Raw genomic sequence first — 25,800 nt, 5'->3', positions numbered from 1 at the left:
TGAACCCAGCCATAACGTCACTGCGGCTCAGGGTGGCTATTAGCATCCCGTAACCACTGCTAACTGAGCATGTTTGAGCTGCGACTGTCTGATGAGACCTGTGGGCAGGCTTGTGTTGTGCTAATTCAGAGAGTGGTGTCCTTTCCTTTGAGACAGCCCTGAATCACTAGCACTTCCCACCCCACTCATGACATCCATTGCACACCCTGGCTTGGAAAGCTTCAGCCCCAGAACTTCCACTTGATAATAATTCTTTCTCCCCTTTCAGCCCAGCTATTGAGAGCAGCTGTCTGTTGTACCATTGCAGCATCAGCTGTGCTGGCAGTAGGGAGAACACAGTGCTTGCAGAGCCCTTTGGGTGCTGTCAGATGTGTTTGCTCTTCTGCCCACCTTTACACATTCCTCAACTTCTTACTTCCTCCTAATTTTCCATGACCACCACTTCTGCCGTGAGCGTGTTACAGCAAGAGCGGTTCGTAAAGATCAGAAAGCTACATTCAGCATGAAATCACGTATTTATTGACAGGAAGGAACAATGAAGCAACGTAAAGCACGCCTACTAATGGTAATGCAATTAAGATATAACTCATAGAATATATTTCATAGGCTAGTTCAGTTTAGCATGTGTTGAATAAATGATAGGTTAAGGCTCCTGTCCTCCTTGATTAAAGCTGAATTCTTATACAGTAGATTTCTACACCTTTTAAAGATATCCCATTAAAAGAATTGTTATTGATAATAATGCTTATTGATGTTCTTCTGTGTTCACTGTACAGCTTCATTCTTCACTTAACATGAGAGTTCTTCAGTTTCAGTGAGTGTGGGGTCTGATCCTTAAATCCCACCGATGGAAGCTGAACCACTTAGAAGATCCTCATTAATTCTCTTCACATGAGAAAAGGCTGTGAGCTCAGATGTGAGTTAAAATGCCAACACGAAGGAGGAATGAGTGGTAATGGAGGGGTAATAGTGGGGATCTTCACCTCAAAGCACAAGAGGAAAATCTTTGTATTTCCATGTGAAACCCAAAAGGGGAAAGGATTAAAACACGTAGAACACCGATGGGATCCTCCAGTGCTTTGCAAACCATTATGTGAATAGCAACACAGAATTGTAAGATACGCATAAGAATCTTGATGTAGGTCTCATTCAGACCCAAGAATATGAACATTGATGAATGCAACCCTGATCAGCAGTTAGAACAGGAGGAACACAAGATGGGGCCAAAATCCCACTGGAGTTAAGTTAAACACTGTCACTTGTCAGTAAAACTTGCTTCATGTCATGCAATGTAGCTCTTGGAGCTTAACACTTAGGGATATCCAAGAAGAAATCAAAGAAACTTTTTGAGGAGAAAATTCAGAGGGATCATTAAAGATCAGTTCCCCAAGCATGCTGAGTACTCAGTGCTGGATCCTGCAATGTTAGACGTGAAAAGTCTCCCGATTGACTTCAATGGGAGGTACATTCATGAGTTGATTGCTGGATCAATCATTTTGTAGCTAGGAAAACGTAGATTGCTCCATACGTAGCAAACAGGGAAGTTTCATAGAAACCAGCTAATTCACAATCAGAAATTAGAATTAAATGATATTACATCTGGGAAGAGAATTTGTTTTATATTAATTACCTTATTTCTAGGAATCATGTTGAATACTTCAGCATCTGGCAGTTGAAAATACGTTAAGCAAAGCTGCTCGGTATAACAGCTTATTGCTGTGAAGTATTCTTACAGACCCGCGTTCTATAAAGGTTGTATTCCTCTGTTAGATCATCACAAATAAACTGATTCAAAATGCTTTACATCCCAGACTTCACCTCAAGTCCATTCCTGGTGGCAAATTCTGATTGCATAGATAATCAGCTCGACTTTTGTTGAAAAAACACGCTCAGTAACAGCGTAGCTGTGTGTTGTGCTTCAGTTTTTGGGTTTTTTTTGTTTTTTTTTGGAGGGGTGGATTTTGTTACTACCTTTTTCCAGTGCCATCAAGTTCACACTGCATTGGTACCATCAGGACTAAGCTCTCAAGGGCTAAAATCTAAGGTTTTCCTCTTAACCATTGGCAGCTGCATAAAAAAAAGTCAGATGTTGGGAAAGTAGAACACCTGTGGTTCCAATGGACCTCCAAAAAGCAGTGCTAGCGCTCAGAAAGAAAATTAAGACCGATTCATTGACTGGAGCATCTAACACTGAGCGCCTAATTCTGTTGTCATCTGGCTTGAGGATTTGCCCTGGACAGTTTACTTTTTAATGCTGGGTACTGAGGAGATATTTTCAACAGTCAGTCCAAGCTGTAATACTTTTGAAGACTTTTACTGTCTGTTCTTGGCCTATTCTTCGGCAACAGCTGCAGCGCACGGACCACGAGATGCAGATAATGAGCCTTATCAGCATTTCCCTGGAAGGTAATAAATGAACACATATTCGGTTCAGTTTACATGTCACGTCTTCTTTCTCGTGCCAAATACTCACTGCCCTATTTTCCACTTGGTTTTACAAGCTAAAGAGATTCCGTGGACTTAATCCAAAGTCTGGTGTAAATCGCCAGGCATCTTTTCCACCAGCTCCCATGAAGCTCATATTTGGTTACATAGCAGTGCAAGGAATGAACCAGAGCTTGACACTACATTACAGCTCTTGTAATACTGAGATTTTGACTAGGATAAATCATTTTCTCACAGGAAATACCTTTAAGAATGATGTCAACAAAGTCCAAAGGTGAAACGGACAGAAGTTCAGAGAAGTTATCTGCTGGTGAGGGACGTGGCACTCCTGGAGCTTCCAGCAAACTATTACTCTGTGTGGATGAGGAAAGCAGAACAGTGAATTTCCAGCAGACGTTTCTGTGTTAAGACCATGCTCTGGTTTTGACATCCCAAACCTAGATTCTGCTCCTTGCCATAAGAAAGGAAGGAGTGCCATAAGATGGAAGGGGTGCCATAAGAAAGGAAGGAGTTATCAGTTCAATTGGAGAAGAGCTGAGTTGAAATTATTTTCATTGCTTCTGCTGCAAATTATCTTTCACAGAGCATGGACTGGATGATCTTAGAGGTCTTTTCCAACCTTGGTGATTCTATGATTCCCTAAAGGACCTGAAATGCGGCTTTAATTGTGTATTCCTAGTTCAAATCTTACGCTACCAGTTTCTGTATACATGCATAAGTGAGAGCTCATATCTGATAGTCAAAAGACACTGAAAAAGGTAAAAGGGTCGTTGTTACTCTCAAGCACTGAATATTTGTTTAATCTTGGTCAAGAATACTGAAATCTTTGCTGTGTATTGCATTATTTCAGCTGAATGGGATTTTGAAACACAGCCCTCTGTTAAACACACAAGCTTTCACTTCTCAGTGCTGGTGCCTTGAGTCCTGTACCAAACACAGCAGGAGCCACGCACACCCACAGGATCATCTGGATACTTTGGGACCTGCCATGTGCTTTTGGGTGGTGTTGGTGCAGAATGGGTGTGCTTAGGGTTGGAGGAAAGGATACGATTCAGCTCTTTGTCTTTTAAGAACTTGCTGAAGGGAAGGAGACATTGGCAATGTTTGGGGCAATGTTTGCAGTGAGATCCTATGGAGCCTTTCTTCTGAAGAGGGGATTCTGTGCCCTGTGCCAACTGGGGCAGGACTGGGAGCATCTGTGCTCACCATAGGGTTTGTGTTAATCTGGGCTCTTGGGTATGAGCCTGTGTAACAGGTGCTGTATCGTTACCTCTTGAAGAATGTCCGGTCCTTTGGGTTTATGACTCTGGAGCAAACACATCAGCTCAGTGTTCTCTTCAATTTTTAAATAGGGAGCAGTAGCCTGACATGAATGTAGGACCTGCAATGCAATTTGTGAGACCTGTGATTGCAATCAAACAAGAAAGCATAAGGTCACAGTAAACAGCCTGCTGCTGATTCTCACCTGCAGCTCCAGTTTTCCTCCCATGTGCAATAAGCAGTTAATTCCCTCGAGAATTTGGTCCTTGCGTAGTTTGAGAAACCTCCCCAAGTCACTGTTGCTGTCTGCTTTTTGAGATTCCATGGCTAAGATGGTGTGGGCGAGAGCAGCACAGTGCAGTGGTGTTAAACCTGAACAGAAACCACACGGAGCAGTCAGACACATCCATCTGCACTACAGGAACCACCCCACCCTGCCAGCCACCATGAGGGCAGACTGTTTGAATGCCAAACTGATCATCCTTTGGCCCAGGGAAAATCTGCTGTTTGAAGCTTCTGACATATAGCATCCAAATGGTGAAGCATTCCCTCTTACCGCAGTGGTCCGTCAGGTTCACTGCTACACACACCCCGCTGTCCTTGCAGTTTTTCAGAACCTGAAAATAGGAGGATTTTGAGATGATAAATCCTGATTTGGGCCCAGATACTCTTACCTTATCCCACGTTAACCACATCAAACCAAAGGTAACTTCCAGGTTTCAGAAAACCCCCGTCTATTTTAATCAAAAGAGCACACATCTGACCTTTGCTCTCTCTTTGCTCATCCCACCGCACTGCAGCAATGATCAGCTCACCTCTAAAACCCGCAGGTATCCATTCTCTGCACACAAGTGGAGTGGGGTTTTCCCCAGCCCGTCCTGCTCGTTGACATTTGCCCCCAGGGATATAAGGTCACTGACCATCAGGTGCTGGTTCTTTTCTGCAGCAAGATGTAGCGCTGTCTGGGGAGAGAAGAATGAGAGAAACTCATTGTTACTTTAAAGCCATTCTTCTGTTTCACAGAGCTTGTTAGAGAAGGAGATAGGGAGTAGGGACATCGGGTTCTCTGCCCAGCTGTGCTTTGACTCGCTCTGCTCAGAGCACTGCCTCCTTCTTTCTGTTTTCCTCTTTACTCAAGGAGAGCAGCCACTCCTTGCCCAAATGGATTCTTGGTGTTTATCAGGGTCTGAAAGGCATCTGCATGCCATAGGAAATGACTCTTGGCAAATTAGCATCCTACCCGTTTCTCTGCATCCTTCTCATCAATTTTATTTAGGGATGCAAATCTCCGTGCAAGTGCGTAAGTCAGAGCTCTTCTTCCCTGAGCAACAGCCTTGTGCAGCAGCCTGGAACAGAACATGTTTTAAACAAGCAGAAGATAAAGGAACGGTTAAATTACTCAAAAGCAACAGAGATTTCAAAGCACGAAATGTTGAGATATTTAAGCATTTCATTGATTTAGTTTCTGCATTAATAAAGGAGTTGCTGATTTTCCAGCTTTGTTTGAATTTATTGTCTGCCAGGACTTCTTGGTCCTCCCTTCTCACTATTACCCATTCCTCTCCTATCCAGGAGCTGCTACACCCTTCCTTCTAGCCACCAACCAAACCTGATTTCCTCCTTTTTTTTTATTTTCCCCTTTAGTACACAGAAAAAGCAGAGTAAAACCCAGAGAAGGGAAACCTTTTTCCTGCACTTCAAAGAAGTATTTCCAAACCACAATTCAGTCCTATGTAGGACCAAATACCAGAGTATGAGCTCCAGTTCTTCCATGTACCCAGTCTCAGTAAACTGCTCAAAATAGTACATTTCTCCTGAATCCCATACTGGAATTCTTGTTGATTTGGTGAGCCTTTCTTTCTGCCTGGAGGAAATACTGATGCAGGCATTGGTGGTATTTTTCCTTTCATTTTTTTCTTTCTCTCATCCCAGAGCACGATAACTACACCTCAGGGTTGGTGTATTTGGTGTGTGGTCTTCGTATGCTCTTTTGACCTTGTCATCTGGTGCTTATGTGCTTTATAAATGTGTGTTTGCTGCAATTTTTAGCTCGTGACATTTACTTAAATACAGTCAAATTGCCTTAATCTCTTAATTGTAATTAGTTCTATTCACACGTGAGAATTTGATCCTGATGCCTTCAAACTAGCTGAACTGCATGGAACCCCAAAGTAATCTTCCTTATGGTGCAGCATGGATAAGATATCTTTGGTAAATCTTTTCCTGTAGCAATGACTTCCTTTTCTTGTGAGCTTACGTTTACAATTCAATCTTGAATATTCTTCCCTCTGAATTTGTCCTATGGCAATTGTAGTCTAGCAATACATCCACAACCCCATTCTATTTTACTAATGGAATGTTTAGAACCCCCAGTCTAAAACTGGGGGAACTGGAGCACATCTGGACTTGCCATGGAGCTAGAAGATCTTTGCTACAGGCATGGCCTAAACTAGCAGTTGAAGTTACAGCCCCAGGAAACAGAATCCAAAGTATTTCTATAGGAAAAAAAGATGGAGACCTGTTGCCATTTTCATCAGGTGCAAGCAGTTTGTCTGCTGGAATACTCCTCAGCAAGCTTTCCTCCCTGTGTAGCTGGAACTGGAAGAAAGAGATGGCGGAGAGATCCTGCTGCGTGAAAGCAATCGAAGTCAGCCTCGAGCATCCCCTGGAACCCAAAGAGTCACTGTCAGCCTCCACAAATGGCTCTGGATGGGCTCCTGGTGGGCCGAAGCAGGGAGATGCACTCTGTGCCCAGCAGTCCTTCTGGGCACTGCTGCCCATGCCCTGCATCCAACAGCTGCTGTCTTTCTCCCTTGTCCTTGAGAATGTTCCTGGTGAATCGGGCTCATGTGTGTCTTTCTGACCACCACAAAAGGAGCTCTCTACCTCCTCTTGCAATGCCGAGCTGCAGTCTGTAAAGCAACAATGAGAACGCGGCTTGATGAAGCTTTGGCACCTTTCCTGCATGCTGCCAGCTGCCTGCTTGCTTCCTCCAGCTCCCCACCAAGGGGCCTGCAGCTCTGCAGGGTAGCTCTGCCAAAAGCCATCGGGCACAGCATGCAGAGATTCCTTCTTCAGCTGGCTTTTGTTCAGGTCTTCCTGCAGCACCTCCACCAGGATATCCAGGTCCTCTAAGCCTTTTAGCGTTTGCCCAATGCTCTGCTTGCTCTGAAACAGCAACAAAAGAGGAGAGGATGGAAGATGGGGGAGGGAAATCAGACATGAAGTGTCCTGTTCTTGCTGGGTGATATATGTGAAATGCGCCTGGGGAGGCTGGCAGCACGGTGCTAAAGGTGTTATGCATACCTGTCTAAGCTGCTTCTCTGTATAAGGGTGAACTCTTCTCTTTTCTGTTGGAAAGAAAGGAAGAAAAAAGCCATCTTGAATTTGGGGCAGGAGGGACCAACACATAAGTATTCTATCCCAGATAACACATCCACAGTGCAGGTGAATGGCTGCCCTGCTCCTGCCATTGGAGGGGCCCTAGGGATGGCGTGGGGCCCTTTGGTACTCAACATTGATGCCCCTATGGAGAGGGGTGGTGTCATTGAGAGGAGCTTCCCGACCTGTTTTTCCTAAGGATCCTTTGCTTGCCGTCTTCACTAATGAGGCTTCCTGAGGAGACAAAAATAATAATAATAATAACAAAACTACATTTAACATGCTTTCATGTGAGAAGGTGAAATAATGGCAAACTGTGTGAACTAAGCTAAGAGAACTGTATTTTGCACTGTGTACTTTGCACAGCAGAGACTGCACACAAATGAATTTCCACAAGCGCGCAACTTGCAGCAGCCACACAAGGACAGGGGCACAGCCTTTTTGGAAGGCTGCGTTGCAATAGCCAAAGGGCTGTTGTTTCTTCAGTCTTTGGACGGATTGCAGGGCATTATTCAGATCATGGGTGGCTTCTTGCTGCCCCAGCTCCGAGGGCTGCCCTCCCACAGCCCTTACCTGGCTGGCACCTGGCTGCAGCCCCCTGGAAAGCCGAACCTTCCTCAGCAGCTCCCGCACCGGCATCTTCACCCTCACACCCATGTAACGCCTCCGAGGAGGGGGATCCGAGCTCACTGTAGAGTCTGGAAAAGTCACCACAAGATGCTTAAAGGAACAGAATTCTCTGAGCTGTTTGAGGGCAGTGGGAGGATGAGGTCACCCTGCGAGCTGTGATTCTGCTGTTCATCATCACTTGTGGGAAATTTCCACACCACCCCACGTCTTCCTTAGCTCTGGCCTTTTATTAAGACGCTTCCTGCTCACCAATTACTGTAACGCATCGCTTCTTGAGCTACAGCTGCAGTAAATAGTGTGGAGCAGTTTCCTGTCCCACAGTTCCTTTTACTGACATTGGTTAAAAAAACCACAAGTAACAGAATTATTTTAGAATTGAGATATTGATGCCACGTACAAAGTCTTTCTGTAGTGGCTGTTGGTGTATTGAGAGGTCAGTGCTGTGTGATGCAAAGGGAAGCAAGGGTTTTCTGTACTGAAATAGTTATTTGAGAACATATATAATTGTCCAAACAAGTTTGCCATCGTCAAAACAAGCTGCTCTGTAATTGTTTGCTAGGTCTTCTTGCATCTTAGACTGGAATCCCCAAACTTGAAAGACTTGCCCAGATTAGGAGCTTAAATGCATTGCTTTTGAAACACCTTTTATATAACACCACATCCCTCAGCCCTCTCCCCTTGAAGATGATCAACCTTCCCATAACATTCAGTCAGTAACAGCCATCATCATCATGAAATGACAGTTTATTGCATCGGCTCAGCAGCATCCCACTAGTTAACACATGACATGAGCAGACTGAAGGACACATGCTGGGGTCAGCATGGGGCTGTAGCAGTGCCCAGCAGGCAGGCATGGTGCACCTCCATGGAGCAGCAGTGCTGGTAGGAGTGCAGCTGTGTGAGATGTGGTTTCTAGCTGTGTGATGCTGTTTCTATGCCCTGCTCCAGGCAATGAGAGCTGACACCCCTTTGTCCCAAGGAGTGAGCGGTGTGTGCTGAGGATGTGCTGAATGTTTGGTGCTGAGCTGGGCTGTGTGTGCCCAGCCTGTCACTGAGCACTGGGACTTCTGAAGTGTAGGTTATTTCTCAGACTGCTCTAGAAATGGGACTGATTCCTCCGTTAGGCTGATTTTGTGAAGGAGAATGATTTAGTCTTTGTGGAGTGTTTCCTTCTTGTACCTGAAGGGAGCTTCCAAGAAGGAAAAGGACCAACTGTTTACAGTCTGATAGTGATGGGACAAAGGGGGATGGTTTTAAGCTGCAAGAGGGGAGCTGTGGGTTAGCTGTGAGGAAGCAATCCTTTCCTCAGAGGGCCCAGCGAGCTGTGGGTGCCCCATCCCTGCAGGCACTCAAGCCCAGTTGTGATGGGGCCCTGGGCAGCCTGAGCTGGTGGGGGCAGCCCTGCCCATGGCCGGGGGTGGCACTGGGTGGGCTTTGAGGTCCCTTCCAACCTGAGCTGTTCTATAGTTCTATGATTCTGTTTCAAAGGAATCTGTGAAAAGGCACAATTTCAGGCATGTTATTATCTTTCAAGCTGTTCCTCAGTAAAAATGATAGATAGTGGGTTACATTACATGCATGGCTATATCATTGAAAGTGAAGAGCTCAGCAACAGTTGACCAAGCACACTTTCACATGATTTTGTAAGATTACCAACTCAAAGGTCGTATCTATATTACATTACTATTAAATTCACAACCAAGCTTGCAATTCACATTGTGAATGAGCAGCAGAACGTCGGAGACAGGCAGAAATAATGGAGTACCCTTCAGGAAGCAGAGTAATTTCTGACTTCAGCATGGCAGAGCACAGCCAAATAACAACAAGGTGTGAGTAGGAGCACGCCATGCGCCTTTGTTTGACGTTGCTGCCACAGAAGCTCGGTGCTGCTGGCACAAACGGAGCTACAAGTCGGTGTATGCACCTCTTCCCATTGCAAAAACAGCATAAAACAGAAAATGTCAATAAAGGTTTGATCTTACCAGTGGGAGCAGACATCGCTGGAGGTTTATGTGGAGGAGCTGGGTAGATCTCAGGGCTTGCAACATTAAGTTCAGTTAATCCAGAGTCTGGCAGCGATGGGCTCTGTTGAAAATGCCTTTTGGGACTGGCAGTTTCCCCAGGCTGTGGAGATCCCTGGCCTGGGCTGTAGCCACAGCTTTCATTTTCAGTGATGTTCTGGTTGATCAGCAGTTCAGGGCTCGTGCAGGCTGTTTGCAGCATTACTTCTGCGTGCGTAGAAGAGAGATGAGAAAGGAAGGGTGGGAATAAAACCTTCCAGAGCTGCAAAAGAAACAAGTATCCAGTTTCACATCGAGAACATGATAGTTGTATTTAATTCCCCATCATGGGTAGGCCCAACTCCCTCTTCTGTTGCACGCTGCAGTGGCTGCAGAATGAAGGCAGTCCCTGCAAACTGCCTGTGAGTTTCTTGGCTCAGAGCTGCCTCGCTCTTTATAGTCAGGCGCGGCACGAAGGACGTCAGCACGGAGGTCCCACCCTCTTTCCCAACGATCAGCAGCAGCAGCCGATGAAGAAATGGCTTTTCCCATGAAAAGACTGAGCACGAGTAGAAAAGAGCATTTCCTTAGGCAGAAACCGTGAAAATCTATTTGATTTACTGCAAACAGCATGGGTAGGGAAAGGAATGGACTGATAGTGTGGACTGCAACTGAGTGCTGGATCCAGAAGCAAATGTTCTGTTGGTTCCTTTGTCAGAAACAAAAATCAAACAGTTTTTCCAAATCTGCAGAATTGGAACTGACAGCCTTCAAGAAGCCAAAATCATCTTCCCTTGAGCACAAAGATCCAGCTAAGGAAACACTCCCCCACCCCCCCACCCCATGTAGCTTCGAGTCTATGAAGAGAGAGCAGCTCTACATCAAAGAATCTCAGGACATGCCCCATTAGGGATTTTGGTGTTTCTGTCTGTGAGGATTTGCCTGTTTCATTTCTGGCAAGGATGCTTAAGTAAGTGATGGGCACAACTACTGACACGTTAAGAGTCTATTTGGACGGATCCTCTTCTTGCAGAAGTCCATTTCCTTGTCACAAGGAGACCTCAGGGCCAGGTTTAAACTCTGCTCTCGTGTCCCTGGGAAATACCCTGCAGTTCTCACACCTACTAGAGGGCAATGATGCTTCAGCTGAAACAGGTACTTCCCTCAAGTGGTTTGTTTGGGAGGGTGCAGACCTCATCCATGGCAGCAGCTCCCTTAGCCATGTCTTGGAGAGCACTCCAGCTTTACTCCTAAGCGGAATCACCCTCTATGTGCCTGACCAGGAAGCAGACAGACCTTCTGCACCAAGTTATGAGAACTGCATTACAAACAGCTTTCGTTTAAATTGGGTACTGATTTCTTCCTACAGACTTGCACAACTCTCGTGTTCCATTTCCTCTGTGCTGCTGCAACTCCAGACTTAGGAATATTGGCAGAATTATTCGGGCAATGCTCAAAACTAGGTCTGGTGTTTGTAAAATGAGCGTGGAGTCAGGTACCAATATGGTGGCATTGCTGCATCATAAAACATGATTACACAGGGGGAGGCATGGCTAACAGACCCATTTCTTTGCTTGGCTGCTCATAATCTGGGCTAACAGAGCAAGGCTCTTATTGCTTTGAAATCCATCCTTCTCTGTAGGTCTTGGAACCTTAAGGACACGTAATGAACCATTGTTCTAGTCCCTTCCTTAGTGGACTGTAAACAGTTTGCCCCAGGAAAGTGATCAGTTAAAGGATATTTCAGGGGTTGGAAGATTATTTACCTCTCTAACAACGAGACAGCCACAAAGAGTAACAATTATTCTTAACCAAAGACATATTCTTCTGTGCCTCAGTAAGTATTTCCCTTCCCAGTTCTCACTAGAGAACTGATCAACGCTTGTATAGGTGGGAAAATTTGGCTGACTGCAAACAGGAAATTGCTGCGATGAATCATTACATTTACTGGGTTCTAAATCATACTGGAGATTTCTCATCTTCCTATTCTCTTCCATACTCCAATCCATACACTGGACAGTTTTTGTGCTTGTTTCCAACATGATATTACATCCACAGTGAAGACAGGAATTAGCCTGGATTTATGACACGGAAAGGACCAAAACATATTCCTGTAGCCAGGAAAAGAGAAGCAGTTTTACATAACCAGCATAACAGAAACCTTGGAATGTGGCCCCTGCAAGTAACTGTCTCCAAGGCTTTGTATTTAACTGGGAATCTTGTGGTTCTTTTGCTTCCAAATTCAACAGGTACCTGATATGTTTTGCAAACACTTCAGCATTGCAAATTCAAATAGCTTTTATGAGTCTTATTCTACAAACATTACTAAAACTAGCCCAAACTGGAAACCAGCTGTCCATTCACAGCTGCATGGCTGACCTGTCTCACTCGCCATTGTGAATTTGGACTCACTGAGAAGGCTCTGGTCATGTTCTAAGGCAAGTTTCAGCATGCATAGAGAGCAGAGAAATTATAAAGAAGGCTTTCTAGGATCCGTAAGTACTTCTTCAGTTGGTTCCTCTTGATTCTCACAGCTGGGGGCAGAACTGTTCAGCTTACAGCCCAGTCAAACCTGGGTTGGAAAAAATATTTCCTAGCTGGGAAATATGGTTTTCATCATCTTCCATAGTTGTAGGATGTAGGATGTAACCTATTCTGTCCCGTTTATTTAAGAAAGGGGGAAATGTGAAGCACTGAGGAAGTATGGACTGAAGAGGAGGACGTAAGTATAAGAATTTGGGTAAGTCTTCAGTAGCCATGTGGGGAAGGAGATGAGGTCAAAACACAGCTTTGGTCGGCCATACTTACGAGCAGCCCTGCTCTTTAGGAAGGATTGGTTTGCACTTCTTGTCTTGTTTCCCCTCCTCGTTAGGAAAAATAGCATGCTGGATCTTTGCCATTTTTTCCCTTTCTGAATGTACTTATGCCGTGTTTTTAGATAAATGGCCATCAACATCAGGAAGTTCCAAGTGAATAACTGTACTTAAAGCAGTTCCTTTCTGATTGATTTATGATGGGCAGCTCTGCCAACCTCTCTCCATGTAAACTTTCAGGTTATGCTGCCAGTGGGTGCAGCTCCTTGTATACGTTTGGATGCAGGGTGAATGCTCTGTAGCTTCCTTCATCCCTTGTTGCTACATGTCTCCTTAGCGTACACACCCACTTTAACAGCATTTGCTGGGTTAGGTTCTTGTCTGTCTTTCCCTTTCGATGTTGTTGTTTTGCCAACTGTTAACTTGCCTGAGAAATCCTTTGTTGCAAAGATTTTGTCTATTAATACTACTTTAAATATGTAGGAATCAGGAGATGGTGGGATAAATTTACACTGCTGTAGAAAGCAAGCGTGGCTCTTCTCCCTGCATGTGCTTTCACTGTCTGATTAGAATGTAAATAAAACACAGTCTTTGTATGTAACTCTCTTTGAAGGTGAACAGTTTACTCTGTAAGTAGGCCTTGACTTAACGGATGTCCAGGAATTTAGAAAGTACTCGTACTCAGAACTAGTGCAGAATGTGTGCAGGATTTCTTCTGTTCAGTGTCTCTCATGGGAACTGTTGCTCTGATGCAGAGGTGCTCTTAGTGAAGAGTTGAAATTACGCTGCACTTCAGATGTATGTACTTGTAAAAGCTTGTATCCACGCAAGCGCTGAAACGGCTTTGTGATGTTGCTATCCAGTCTGTCTCACATTTTCAGAGTAAACAGGAATACCCAATTTGCTACGCTGAGACAAGCCACTGGGTAATTGCATCTCGGATCTGTGCTGATGATGGCTGAAAGAAACAAACTTATAATGAAAGAGGTTGGTGCTGTGCAAGTGAACCCGAACAGCTCTTAGTCATGGTGATGACGATGAAGCATGAACTCACCTCACCTCAGGACAGAACTGTGTTGCAAAACAAAATGAATTCATCTTTGTAATAGCAGAGTCATTTGGATCTCCCTGAAATCCTTGCTCTGGTAAGTGATGTCCTGTTCTTGTAAGGCTTTGAAATCTTTAGATGAAAGATGGGTGTGTTTTCACTTAGCAGTGATTATTTTCTTTCAGTAACCATTCATACTCTTTTCTGCCTTTAGGTGGCAGAAATAGAACATAAGAAATAGACAAGGTCAATTTTCATATACTGTGAATTCCAAACGCTTTCCATCTTTCCTTAGCGATGCTGTGTATTGTGATCTCCTCCATGTATTCCCTAAGTACTCCCATTAGCCTTCACCAGCAAGGGATGGAAAGCAATGGTGCTGTTTGCATCAGCAAAGGGTGAATAGAAAAAGGGGCTCTATAACAAAGGGCAGAGGAAAACTAAAACCCCCAGAGTACATCAGACTTTGGAACATGCTGGGAGTTTTGTGTCAGAACATGGAGTTTATTCCTATGTCCTGTAACATACACTTTGTGAGCCTTTGCTCTGTAACAGCAGTGTCACGTGGAGTCTGTCATTTGGAAAAGTGAGTTTAATGCTTTATTCCCTGGAGATGAGTCAAAATGGAGCTATTAGGCAGCGTCTGCTATAAAAGTGAAGAGTACAATTCTACTTACAAGTGGAGAATAACTCATCAGTATCTATCTAAGGGAGGCTTTAGAAATCCTGTGTGTTGCTTCACAGGTTGCTTTAGTCAGATATCTATGTCCAGTAGCAGACGTTGATCTGAGAGATGAGGTTTTAAGGTGAAGCTTCAAGTTAAGCTTAATACTTCTGCTTCCGCTGACTGTGGAAGTGTGTTGGATGGAGGGCTCCTAGCCTTCTTCCCTTCAGCCAGAGGCTTGAAATGCTGCAGGAGAAAGAATGCATTAGAGTAAAGATGAGACTACTTGAAGGTAGTACATGTGTACCTGTAAATCCAATACACTTCAGCACCATATGAGCTGTGTGCTGAGCAGCAAACCTCCCTTTGTGCATGTTCTGTTTATGCTCAGCACAGTCACCATGACTTTAGTGGGAAAAAGCATCTGGACTCACGTTGGTTTGCTAAACAATGCCAGGCCTGCAGTAAGTCAGAGGCTCCTTGTGTAATACTGCAATATCAATTCCCTTGTGATACAAGGGAAATGAGGACCTTAGAAAATGTTCTGTGGACACTTTTTATGATAGCTTCCTGCTTACTAGCTCTTCACACACAAAGAGCACAACAAGGCCAAATTTAAGGATAGGATGTCTTTTGTAATGCTTCCAGCTGAGTGACCTGTGTCTGCCTGGGCTTGCTTACCTGGGAGTTCTTGAACTCCGAGTAGAGTGTGAAAAGGACGTGCAGAGGCTGGATCCAACTCTTGTATACAGGGATGTCCAGAATGGCTACAAAGAAAAGCAGAAGAGTACAGGACTACTCTCCTCTGTATGGAGTACTGTAGGTCAGCCCTGAACTTCTCACTGCCTCCAATGACTTGGCCCTTTGCTCATCTATGACTGCACGCATCTTTGCCACAAGAGTCCACTTCCTACTGAAGGCGACAAAGAATGGACTTGACTACTTAGGTCTGAATCTGTACCTACAAATCTCCTTTTTTTTTAATAACAGTGACAGGCCAGCAGTACATTTGTGTCTTCAGCTGTGAACAGTATGCAAGACTGGAGTTGGACTGTCCTGAATGTCCAAAAGGATCAAGTATATGTACAAGGATTGAGCTGTTTGGTTTTTCCTACCTAAGCTCTTTGAAGAGTTGACTGCTCACTATCATCAGCGTGCTGAGCAGAGCAGAAAGAACCCAAGCCCATGAAAGATGAATAGCAATGAGATAACAGTTAGTTGAAACATCCTCTTTGGACCAGCTTGAGAAACCTCACTGTCTCTCAAAGCTGAGCATTTCCTTTTGTTGCTAATTTCTGTGCTAGGGATAGGGACAATCAGATAATCTGTAAGTAAGGGGAAAAGAGGGATCTTCCCTGCTTACCACATATCATGTCAACGTATTCAGCCAGGTCACAATTCATTTCTGCAGTTGGGAGGCCCACCTGGAAAAGAAGTTGTCAGTTTTGCTCTCATACAGCAAAGGCCTGAGAACATGCACGAAACCAGAACTGAGAACAGGGGCTACCTGGGCAGCAGCCAGGCATTCAGACTTTAGGCTGCTCCCATTGTCTGATCAGAACAAAATGTTCAGTGAAGAACAAATCTGAACTGAACAGGGTGCAAGCAAACTGGTCAAAGAGGAAGAGAAATCTAGATTTCAAGTGGGATCATTTTTAATGCTGAGCCCTGAACATTTTTAATTTGTAATGCTGTGCCTGACACTTGGATGCCATACCTTTCCCAAGAGCTCCTCAAATTCTGGTGACCACTCCTGCATGAGGGTCTCTATGTCAGGCATGGGCCTGTAAAGGAAGAAAGAAAAACAGAAACATTAGGATTGCAGGCAAGAAGCTGAAATGGCTTCCTACTGCCATTGCTGTGAATGGGACAGACAGTCTTAGCACTAAGGCTAAAGAAACACGCTAGAACAACTGGCCTGAAACTCAGCACGTCTTATTCCTCTCAGAGACACTGAGATCATCCTGCTCAGTGCTCCTGGACTTTGCCACCCACTGACCTGATGTTCTGCTGACATAATGACTCACCGGCTGTAGTGGACAGTGGCAGGAGGTTTGCAGCGGTGCAGTTCACTGATGTTTTCAATCCAGTTGTCAATGGCTTTGGGGTTCTTCTCTGCATTCTCCACACTTTTCACTTTTATCTGCTGCTGAAACAAAAATAGAAACCTGGAAGCACTTTGTGGTGGTTTTCCTAAGTCTGTACTGAGACTTGCCTGAGGCAGGGCTTAGATACATTTCAGTTTAAAGCTATAGGTCAAAAAGGGTTATTTTTCTGCTTTTAAAGCCAAGTTATCAGTTGTGTTGTGTTGCTATAGTCCCACAAAGAGTAAAGTGCAATGTCTTCATTCTAGCCTGGGTGCAGTAAATGTTTTCTCTCTCCCCATGACTCACTGTAATGTTGTGCTGTTTGGAATTCTCCGTTAGCCAAAGAGAGAGTACTGTGGGATCTGACTGCTTTGTTGATGGCTCATCTAAGACCAGCAGACCGAGGTTATCAGGCTTGCCATCTGGGCGTGGGACCTGCAGGTAAAACACAGAAGGAATCCTCTATGGGAGTAGCAGGGGATGCTGGAACTATTCTGTACAGCTTCTCCCTGTTGTTAGAAATTCAGACTCAATTCAGAAGAAATTTGTAAGCGTGATGCTTTGAAAGAGCAGAAAATACGAGTTGTTAACACAGCGGTACCTGAAATGCATAAGGTGTTGGACAAAGAAACAGGCAGCCCTTGCACCAAATTACATATGTGCTATGTGGGATGTTACCAAAGTGACCAGCCAGGTCATAGTGTTGCTATTTGTGATCTCCTAGGTGTCTACAGCAGTATCTGCAGCACAGGGCAAGGGCACCTCGCTACCACCAGGTCAGTGTGGCTGCAGTCTGCCAGGCTCATATCTAAACCACCTTCTGTTTCACCCTGTGTGTCAGCAGGTATGGGGATATCTGAAAACACTGTACCTTTAGGAAGGCATCAATGTCTCCAACAGCAGGAATGAAGTCTGGAATAAAAGGCTGCAGTTTGTGCTCAATCTGTATTGTTTTCGGAGTGTATCTTGAGAGAGAAAAACAACAGGATTGCATAGTGGGCAATTGACATTTCCTGCCAGAGACAAAGACCTTGAGACAAAGGAGAACCCAGGGCAGGCGAAAGCTCCTTCAACTCACCTCCTTATGTATTCAAAGAGTTCTTTAATTTCAGGAGATACCGGCAGGTAGTCATAGTTTGCGAGGTTGTAGTCACTGAAGAGAGGAAAAGCAATTCTTGCAGACATTACTTCCTATCAGTTTTTGTACAAGAACAAAGGCACGAACATGGATCCAGCTGTGCCCCAAAGCAGAAGCAGGACACTCTCACTGTAAGAGGCTTCCTGTCCGTGCACAACTCTGTTCAACCCTTTTAAGCCACGGGTTCCCGGCTCCCTCCGCTGCTCACCCCTCCAGTGAAGCCCCGCGCTCCTCCGAGTCCTCAGAGTCGCTCTCGGAGGAATCCTCATCATCGTCATCATCATCATCATCATCGTCATCATCGTCGTCCTCGCTGGCGGTGGAGGGTCCCAGCCTGGCCACTGTTTCCTTCAGGGCAGGAGGGACGCGGCCTTACTTACTGTACCGTACCGTGCCGTGCCGTACCGTACTGTACTGTATCGTACCGTATCATACCATACCGTGCTGTACCGTACCGTGCCATACTGTACCGTACCGTACCGTATCGTACCGTACTGTACCGAGCCATACCGTACCGTACCGTGCAGTACCGTTCCGTATCATACCGTATTGTACCATACCATGCCATACCGTACCATACCGTACCATACCGCACCATACCGTACCATACCGTACCATACCGTACCATACCGCACCATACCGTACCATACCGTACCATACCGTACCGTACCGTACCATACCGTGCCATACCGTACCGTACCGTACCATACCGTACCATACCATGCCGTACCGTCCCGTGCCGTACCGCCCCTCTCCCCCCGTACCTTGCTGCTGCTGCTGCCTCCTCCTCCCTCCCGGTCGTTGCCGCGCTCTCCCGCCCCGCTGGGCCGCGCTCCCGTGCCGCCTCCTCCCGACCAGATCGGCCCCGGCCGGCGGGATCCCTGCGGCCGGTTCTCGCTCCCCGCCGCCTCCTCGGTGTCCGGCAGCTCCAGGCTCTCGTCGTACGGCTGGTTCTCCACGGGCCGAGGCTGTGCGGAGGGTCGCGGGGAGGCGATGGCGCGGCCCGGCCCGTCCCCGCTCCCCTCGGCCGGCCGCCGCTCCGCCATGACGCCGCCTTCCGTCGCCATGGCGACCCCGTCTCGCTCTCCCTCTCCCGGCTAGAGCGGCGCCCGCGGCCCGGCCCCGCAGCCGCGTGTGGGTGTCGCCCCCTGCCGGCCGGGGCCGGTACTGACGCGGGCCGCCCCCAGGGCCGCGCTCCGGGTCCTCCCGCCCCGCCCCGCCCCTCGCGTCGTGCGCGGCGCCGCTTCCGGCTGGGGACGTGGCTCGGCGCCGCCATCTTGTGGGGCTGCCCGAGGGGACGCGGAGCCGCGAGGGAGCGAGCGCCGAGCCGAGCGCCGCCGCCATGGTAAGGGTGTGCCCGGCCATGAGCCGCCGCCATGGTAAGGCTGTGCCCAGAGCTCAGCCGCCGCTCGTGGGGCCGCTGCCGGCCGGACCGGGGTCGGAGAGCTCGCGGGGCCTGGCCAGGCCGCTCATCGCTCGGCGGCTCCGCTGCCGTTCTCTGGCCTCGTCCCCGAGCACTGTCGGATCGCTCCGCAGCTCCGCGATGGACCCGGGCCGCTCCAGGCCGTGCTGCCCCGCCGGGTGACGCTGCGCTCCGGGCCCGGACGTGGCGCGGCCTGTGGGAGCCTCCAGCTCCGCTTACCGGGCGCTGCCGCAGGGCGGTTGGGGGGCACTGCCCGCTGTGCGCTGCGTGATGTGTAACGTGGAGGCTGCTTGCAGCGTTAAGGCTGACATCTGTAACCAGGCCTCGTCTCTTGCTGCCTCAGCTGCCAGCTCGGGTGGAGGTCACTTGTGTCCCGTTGGCTGTGGGTGACGTGGAGCTGTGAGCTTTCCGTCCCCGAACGGGACCTGCTGCTTGGTGACAGAGGCCGAGGTGCTGCTGAGATCAGCTGTGCCATTCGGTGCTGTGCTGTGCTGTGCTGCACTCACAGCCCTTTCAAAGAGCAGTTGGGAAATGGAGGCTTATGCCTGTTGCTTTCTTCAAGATATCCCTGACTACAGGGTTCCTATGGCCACTCAATGTACAGCAGTTGCTGGCTGCTCACCTGGCCGTGCTGGGGTTCATGCTTGAAATGTACAGACACTGAAGAACTTCTGGTGCTTCTCATTGTTAGGATACTGTGATTAAAACTGGCTGGGGAGTGAAAGGATCTTACCTTTAGAAACTGCTTTATCTTCACTATGTTAATTAAGAAACTAATCTGTGAGAGAAGTATTTCAGGACGAAGTCGAGGCGGAGAGAATGAGAAAGGGTGAATTGGCAGTTACCTTAATGCCTTTCTATTGTTGGTGTGATAACATCAGTGAAATGCCCAGGAGAACCATCCACGTGCTGTAATTAATATAATGGTCAATATTTTATTAACCCGGCTTAGTTTAAGTGTGGCACTGGGAAGAGATGTCACATTTCAAAGTGTTCTGGTCTTTATTGTGACTTTTCTGCTGGGGCTGAACTAACAGATAAGTCAGTTTTTGCCTAAAGCATTGCTGGGGTTTTGTCATAGCCCTATAGGAAAAGGTGTTGCATTAGCCTGAATGGAGGACTGAGAGCTTTCAATGCTGTGTCTGTGTCCCTATAGGTGCTGTTGGCGGCAGCTGTCTGCACCAAGGCAGGGAAGGCCATCGTCTCCCGGCAGTTTGTGGAGATGACCCGAACCCGCATCGAGGGGCTGCTGGCAGCTTTCCCCAAACTGATGAACACTGGGAAGCAACACACCTTTGTGGAAACAGAGAGCGTGAGGTACGTGTATCAGCCGATGGAGAAGCTCTACATGGTGCTGATCACCACGAAAAACAGCAACATCCTGGAAGACCTGGAAACACTCCGACTCTTCTCTAGAGTGGTAAGGATCTACACGTCGGGTCCTGTGTTCACACCTGTAGCCCCAAACAGTGGCAAGCTGGTGCTGAAGCACTCTGCCTCCACCTCATAACTTGGTTATCTATGGCTTGTTCCTGACCTGGAAGTAACCTTTGCTGCTCCTGTGGTAATTTTGAACTACATGTGAGAAATCCATGCTTGCCATTTAACTGGTGAGGCCAAAGAGATGCTGCGAATGTAGTGTCAGATATTTCTATGTTCTTTAGGTAGCAACTGCATTCCTTCAGTCCTGGCTTCACATTGTGATTGAGAAGCATAGCAGTGCTCTAAATGGATTTCTAAGTCATGGGTTTTTGCAGTTGTTTTTTTAATTAACTTCATAATCTATATCTGTGCAGCTGAAGGATCTTCAAGAAACTGAGCAGCATCACAGGGTGTGTTTTGTAGTGAATTACAAAGTTAAAACTGTGCTGAAAGACTCCATAAGTGTTTTAGTTGAAGGAAAAAAATAGTCACAAAACTTCATCTTAAACAGCAGCTCAGTGGGTGCTGATTGTCACATCTACATCTGTTTGCAATGCTTTTCCCTACCTAGATCCCTGAATATTGCCGAGCTCTAGAGGAGAATGAGATCTCTGAGCACTGCTTTGACCTGATTTTTGCCTTTGATGAAATTGTTGCCCTGGGCTACCGTGAGAATGTAAACTTGGCACAAATTCGGACCTTCACAGAGATGGAGTCGCATGAAGAAAAGGTGTTCCGAGCTGTCCGAGAGGTGAGTGGAACTAATTGTGGTGCAAGGTGCTTTGGGAGCACTGCTTCTTTATGCAAAGGTGTTACTCCACTTTGGCAAGGCTTTTAAAGATACTTAGCTTTCCTGTACACTGAATACCCATTCTTTGGCATTTTGTGTTTGTAAGAAGACACCGTGAGCAGCTGTACAGAATAAAACTGAGATTGCAAAGCTTTAGCAGCTTTCATCTTTTATTTCAGACTCAGGAACGTGAAGCAAAAGCTGAGATGCGTCGTAAAGCGAAGGAGTTGCAGCAGGCCAGGAGGGATGCAGAGAGGCTGGGCAAGAAGGCGCCTGGCTTCGGTGGCTTTGGCAGCTCAGCTGTGTCTGGGGGCACAACAGCAGCAATGATCACAGAGACCATCATTGAAACAGAGAAGCCCAAAGTGGCACCAGCACCGTCCAGGTAGGTGTGTGCAGTTGGCAGCAGTTAGTGCTGTCTGAAGGGTTTTGTTTGGCTTCCTCCTGAGTCTTCATGGATAAACAGGTGCTGAAGTACCTGGTGTGTGTGTGTGGGTACATAAGGGAGTGGTCAGGTATGGCTGGCACTGGTGTGGTCTGTTGGTGTTTGTCAGGCTGGTGCTGTGTTTTGGGAATCAAGAGCTTTCTCTCCCCCTGGTCATGCAAGGAGCATTTTGTACTGTAATTATGGATTCTGTGTGTGACTCTGTCTCTACAGGAAGATAGGGAAGGGCAGGCCCCTCCTGTGTGTACTGCTACTGAAGTGAGCTTAATATTGTTGAAGTTACAACACTTGAAGATCAGACTGAGGATGGATGAAACTGCTGTGCTGAACTGACTTGGAGGTGTTTGTGTGTTTTGTTTAGACCATCAGGTCCTAGTAAAGCTTTGAAACTGGGCGCCAAAGGGAAGGAGGTGGACAACTTTGTGGACAAGCTGAAATCGGAGGGAGAAAATATCATGACTTCTGTAGGCAAACGCTCTACAGAAGCAGCCAAAGTTCTTGCACCGCCCATTAATATGGAGAGGTAGGTATTATGTGTTATGCTTCTTCTGAAAGCTGTCTTCTCACTGCTTTGTGATCTGTGTGCTGCTGTATGTATCGTTTTGTTGGGGACCATCATGCTCTTTGGAGCATGTGTTCACTGTGCGTTGACTGTCCTTGTTGACCATTAGTTTCTTCTCTTGCTTATCCAGCGTGCATATGAAAATAGAGGAGAAAATTTCCTTGACTTGTGGCCGTGATGGAGGCTTACAGAATATGGAGCTGCATGGCATGATCATGCTGCACATCTCTGATGAAAAATTTGCACGAATTCGCCTGCATGTAGAAAATGAAGACAAGAGGGGAGTGCAATTACAGGTAACATGACTGGTGTGCCATGCTGTTGTATAGGCAAAATGGCAAATACTTGTGTGTGTTGGTGTGCTGTGATCTTATCCCAGGCTTTTCAGCTAATAAATTGAAAGTGGGAGGAGTCACCACAGCCTGCAGTGTAAATACTGGGCTAGATCCTGTTGAAAAGGTTGAAGGTCACTTGAGAAATCCAGACAGAATTTGAGGCTGATGTGGATGTGCTGTAATAGGGCTTCTGAGGCAGGTGCAGGTTCAAGGTGGAGGAAGGTTCTCAGGGATATTAGGTCTGTCCTACTGGAACATGAGTTATCTGAAGTACAGGTCTGCCTTCGGCTTGAGGTTACTGCTGTAGCTGATGCAGCCTCGGCTTTTGTTCCCGTTTCAGACTCACCCCAATGTGGACAAGAAGCTGTTTACTGCGGAATCACAGATTGGTTTGAAGAATCCAGAGAAATCATTCCCTATTAACAGTGATGTGGGTGTGCTGAAGTGGCGGTTGCAGACGACAGAAGAATCCTTCATTCCATTGACAAGTGAGTGCAAGTGTGTGCAGGGCCAGTGGGAGCCTCCAGTGGAGGAACCTGGTGTCAGTCTGTGAGCTGCCTGCTTGCACCTTGCATTGCAGCAGCTGGGCTGGCTCTGCACTGAGGGACATTATGAGGCTGTTATTACCAATGTCTGTTTTCTGTTCTCGAAGAACACAAAGATTTTATTTGACAAAATTTGTTGTTTCGAGTTTTACTTTGCTTTGCATCATCCTTTGAAAGCCTGTTCTTCCTACAGAGGTTGTATATTTCAGCATACTGTTTTTCTACTCTCAGTTAACTGCTGGCCATCAGAAAGTGGGAACAGTTGTGATGTTAACATTGAATACGAGTTGCAGGAGGAGAGCTTAGAACTGAACGATGTGGTCATCATGATCCCCTTACCGTAAGTAATGTTCTGTGCCTGGCCCTTCACGTACCTGTCACCTTTGGGGTTCGTAGATCAGGCCAAGCCTCTCTCCTCTTTGCCTGCTGTAGGTCTGGTGTTGGTGCCCCGGTGATTGGGGAGATCGATGGTGAGTATCGCCATGACAGCCGGAGAAATCTCCTTGAGTGGTGCCTGCCAGTGATAGATGCCAAAAACAAGAGCGGCAGCCTGGAGTTCAGCATAGCAGGGCAGCCAAATGACTTCTTTCCAGTACAAGTCTCCTTCATCTCCAAGAAGAACTACTGCAACATACAGGTATGGTCAGCACTAATGCAGGGCTTGCTCTGGGAGCCACACTCACTGGGGAACGCATAGAGACTGTGCTGTATCTGCAGTTATACTGGCTGTGCTTGTGCCACAAGTCCTTGATGTACTGTACTGTCATCTTCAGAAGAGCATGTCCCCCCACCGGCAGTTTTTCCCATACAGTGCTGTGACGTTGTGTGAAGGGACATGGTTTAGTGGGAGCTATTGGTAATAGGTGCACGGTTGGACTGGGTGATCTTTTAGGTCTTTTCCAACCTTGGTGATTCTGTGATCGCAGTAGCATAAGCTTTGCTCATGCTCTGTGTGTGTTTGGGGCTGCCCCTTCCTCTGCATATCAGAATGAGAGCAGTCAACACCAGTGTCTGATTCCTGCAGGGGCTTAATGCTTCACAATGTGCTGCCAAGCTACCTCAGCATCCCCTGGCCAAAGACTTTCCTAAACACTGACTGGTGGTTCATGAGTCCTGGGTTGGTTCTGGGCCTCCTTGACCATATTGGAGCTGGAAAGTCGTGCTTCTTGTGTTGGGAAGTAATGTTAAATGCTGACCTCGCTCTATGTGTTATCTCCACAGGTTACCAAAGTGACCCAGGTGGATGGAAACAGCCCTGTAAGGTTTTCTACTGAAACCACCTTCCTGGTGGACAAGTACGAAATCCTGTAATGTTGGCTGTGGGGAATTTGCAAAGGAAATTTTTAAATTAAAACAAACAAAGAAACAAAACAAAAAAAGAGGCCGAAGTTTATTCTGAATGTTTGGAACGTCGCAGCCCTCTCTGCTGAGACACCCGGCTCTGTGTGCCAGACATTTTAGGCAGAGAATTGACGTGTTCATGGAGGGGAAAGGCTCCCAATTTCTTTGGCAGATTTGTACTGGCTGGCAGGAGAACAAGATCTCTGCAGAGAACCTGGATTCAACACTTCCCCACCTCCCATGAAGATGACTGGAGCTCAGTCCCAGAGCCTATTAGACATCACGTTCACCCATTTTTAATTATCAAACCCTGGTCCATCGTTGGTGCTGCCGTTTTAATTTCTCCTCAGCCTTCAACTCTTCGCTTCTGGTGATGAAAACAGGCATTAGGATGATACACTCAGTGATGCAGTGCTTCTCTGGACCCTTCCAGCTGGAAGAAGTGGACTCACAGCTCAGATCCGATCGCGCTGTTCCTTGCTGTGGCTACAGCCCTGCTGTACAGCACTGAACTTCAGCCCCAGATCTGTAGGAGTCCTTTGGGCCTCTCCTGGTGTTGGCGCTGGGTCAGAGTGGGGCTTGTAGGCGGCACAGGCTGCGGCTCTGAACACTCCAGTCTGCCCTGCAGGGAGCACAACACCCACAGGTGCCTGTCTGAAGGTTTGTTGTTGCAGTAACTCCCTGGCCAAGGTTCATGTCCTGGCTCAGGCTGTGCAGTGTCTTGGTGAGCTGAACTGCGTCACCTGCACACAGTAGGAGTGCGGGTAGGGCCTGTCACCAACCCATGTTCATTCTCGGTGCTTGGGAGTGGAGGAGGGGGTTGATCGGAGCGTGAGCAGCACCCAGAGCTGTTCCCCTCTGCCTGCTTAGCATCACTTTGTCCCCAGGGCTGTGCTCCCCCCCCACCTGCTTTCACAGGGGAGCTCCCCATTGCAGTGTGGGCTGAGCCTGCAGGTGAAATCCACGTGGTGTCCAAGCCCTAAAGCCGTGCACTGTGCTGTGTGAGGCCTGTTGGTTCCTATGGGCTCCTCTGCCAAAGAAGTTAGCGGTCTCTCCTCTGTTAACAGCGCCAGCGAGGAAACAAACTGATTCTTTCCCTGGGAGGGTGATTTGTTCTGGGGGAGGGAAAGCAAACCCCGTAGTGAAGTAGACAATGAATCTTTATTAATTCAGTTGTGTTCAGGAGTTGCTTGTCTGTATGATTTTAAAATGGAGTCGAGTTTAGTTCAACCATCAAAGGAGCATTTTTATTGAACTCGGTTGGAGGGTGATATTTAAAAAGCAGAACCCCAGTTTTTGTAACCCTGTACAATACTGGCCTAGGGAATAGAGCACATTCCAGTGTATACAAAGAAGACAAATTCTTTAATCAAATAAAAAGAGTATTATAAAAGGAATCTGGCTGGGGTTCTTCTGCCTGCCTTAGGGTTGGAGCTGTGTGGGGACACTGCGTGGTGCTGCAACCAAACAG

At 47.0% G+C, this 25,800-nt stretch overlaps 3 protein-coding genes across 6 annotated transcripts; 1 reads left to right on the top strand and 2 right to left on the bottom strand.

Moving 5' to 3' along the window:
* Positions 1-496: 496 nt before the first annotated feature.
* LOC107324143 (NF-kappa-B inhibitor zeta-like) lies at positions 497-14,081 on the bottom strand. 2 transcript variants are annotated; one of them, XM_015883867.2, is made up of 12 exons: positions 9,699-14,081; positions 7,660-7,784; positions 7,272-7,320; positions 7,012-7,055; positions 6,224-6,873; positions 4,946-5,051; positions 4,521-4,667; positions 4,262-4,322; positions 3,911-4,077; positions 3,716-3,826; positions 2,690-2,798; positions 497-2,399 (listed from the first exon to the last, which is right to left on the bottom strand). In XM_015883867.2, exons 1-12 carry the CDS (start codon positions 9,937-9,939, stop codon positions 2,389-2,391), a joined length of 1,821 nt encoding a protein of 606 aa, XP_015739353.1. In that variant the 5' UTR covers positions 9,940-14,081; the 3' UTR covers positions 497-2,388. The 2 variants fall into 2 exon arrangements, with proteins under 2 accessions (XP_015739353.1, XP_032304996.1); XM_032449105.1 differs by having other exon boundaries at positions 7,272-7,784.
* Positions 14,082-14,154: 73 nt separating this feature from the next.
* IFT46 (intraflagellar transport 46) lies at positions 14,155-18,633 on the bottom strand. Of its 2 annotated transcripts, none has more exons than XM_015883879.2 (10): positions 18,231-18,633; positions 17,675-17,814; positions 17,407-17,481; positions 17,200-17,293; positions 16,635-16,763; positions 16,269-16,390; positions 15,959-16,025; positions 15,605-15,665; positions 14,923-15,008; positions 14,155-14,487 (listed from the first exon to the last, which is right to left on the bottom strand). In XM_015883879.2, exons 1-10 carry the CDS (start codon positions 18,531-18,533, stop codon positions 14,392-14,394), a joined length of 1,173 nt encoding a protein of 390 aa, XP_015739365.1. In that variant the 5' UTR covers positions 18,534-18,633; the 3' UTR covers positions 14,155-14,391. The 2 variants fall into 2 exon arrangements, with proteins under 2 accessions (XP_015739365.1, XP_015739366.1); XM_015883880.2 differs by having other exon boundaries at positions 16,269-16,387; positions 18,231-18,631.
* Positions 18,634-18,640: 7 nt separating this feature from the next.
* ARCN1 (archain 1) lies at positions 18,641-25,726 on the top strand. 2 transcript variants are annotated; one of them, XM_015883878.1, is made up of 10 exons: positions 18,641-18,811; positions 20,046-20,309; positions 20,883-21,062; positions 21,281-21,486; positions 21,908-22,069; positions 22,239-22,404; positions 22,784-22,931; positions 23,220-23,328; positions 23,421-23,625; positions 24,210-25,726. In XM_015883878.1, exons 1-10 carry the CDS (start codon positions 18,809-18,811, stop codon positions 24,297-24,299), a joined length of 1,533 nt encoding a protein of 510 aa, XP_015739364.1. In that variant the 5' UTR covers positions 18,641-18,808; the 3' UTR covers positions 24,300-25,726. The 2 variants fall into 2 exon arrangements, with proteins under 2 accessions (XP_015739364.1, XP_015739363.1); XM_015883877.1 differs by lacking the exon at positions 18,641-18,811 and adding an exon at positions 18,828-18,845.
* The last annotated feature ends 74 nt before the right edge of the window (positions 25,727-25,800 follow it).

Source organism: Coturnix japonica, chromosome 24, assembly GCF_001577835.2.
Source record: "Coturnix japonica isolate 7356 chromosome 24, Coturnix japonica 2.1, whole genome shotgun sequence".
In the NCBI taxonomy this organism is placed as follows: domain Eukaryota; kingdom Metazoa; phylum Chordata; class Aves; order Galliformes; family Phasianidae; genus Coturnix; species Coturnix japonica.
The sequence above is the reverse complement of the archived record's forward strand: the minus strand, read 5'-3'. Positions and strand labels throughout refer to the sequence as shown.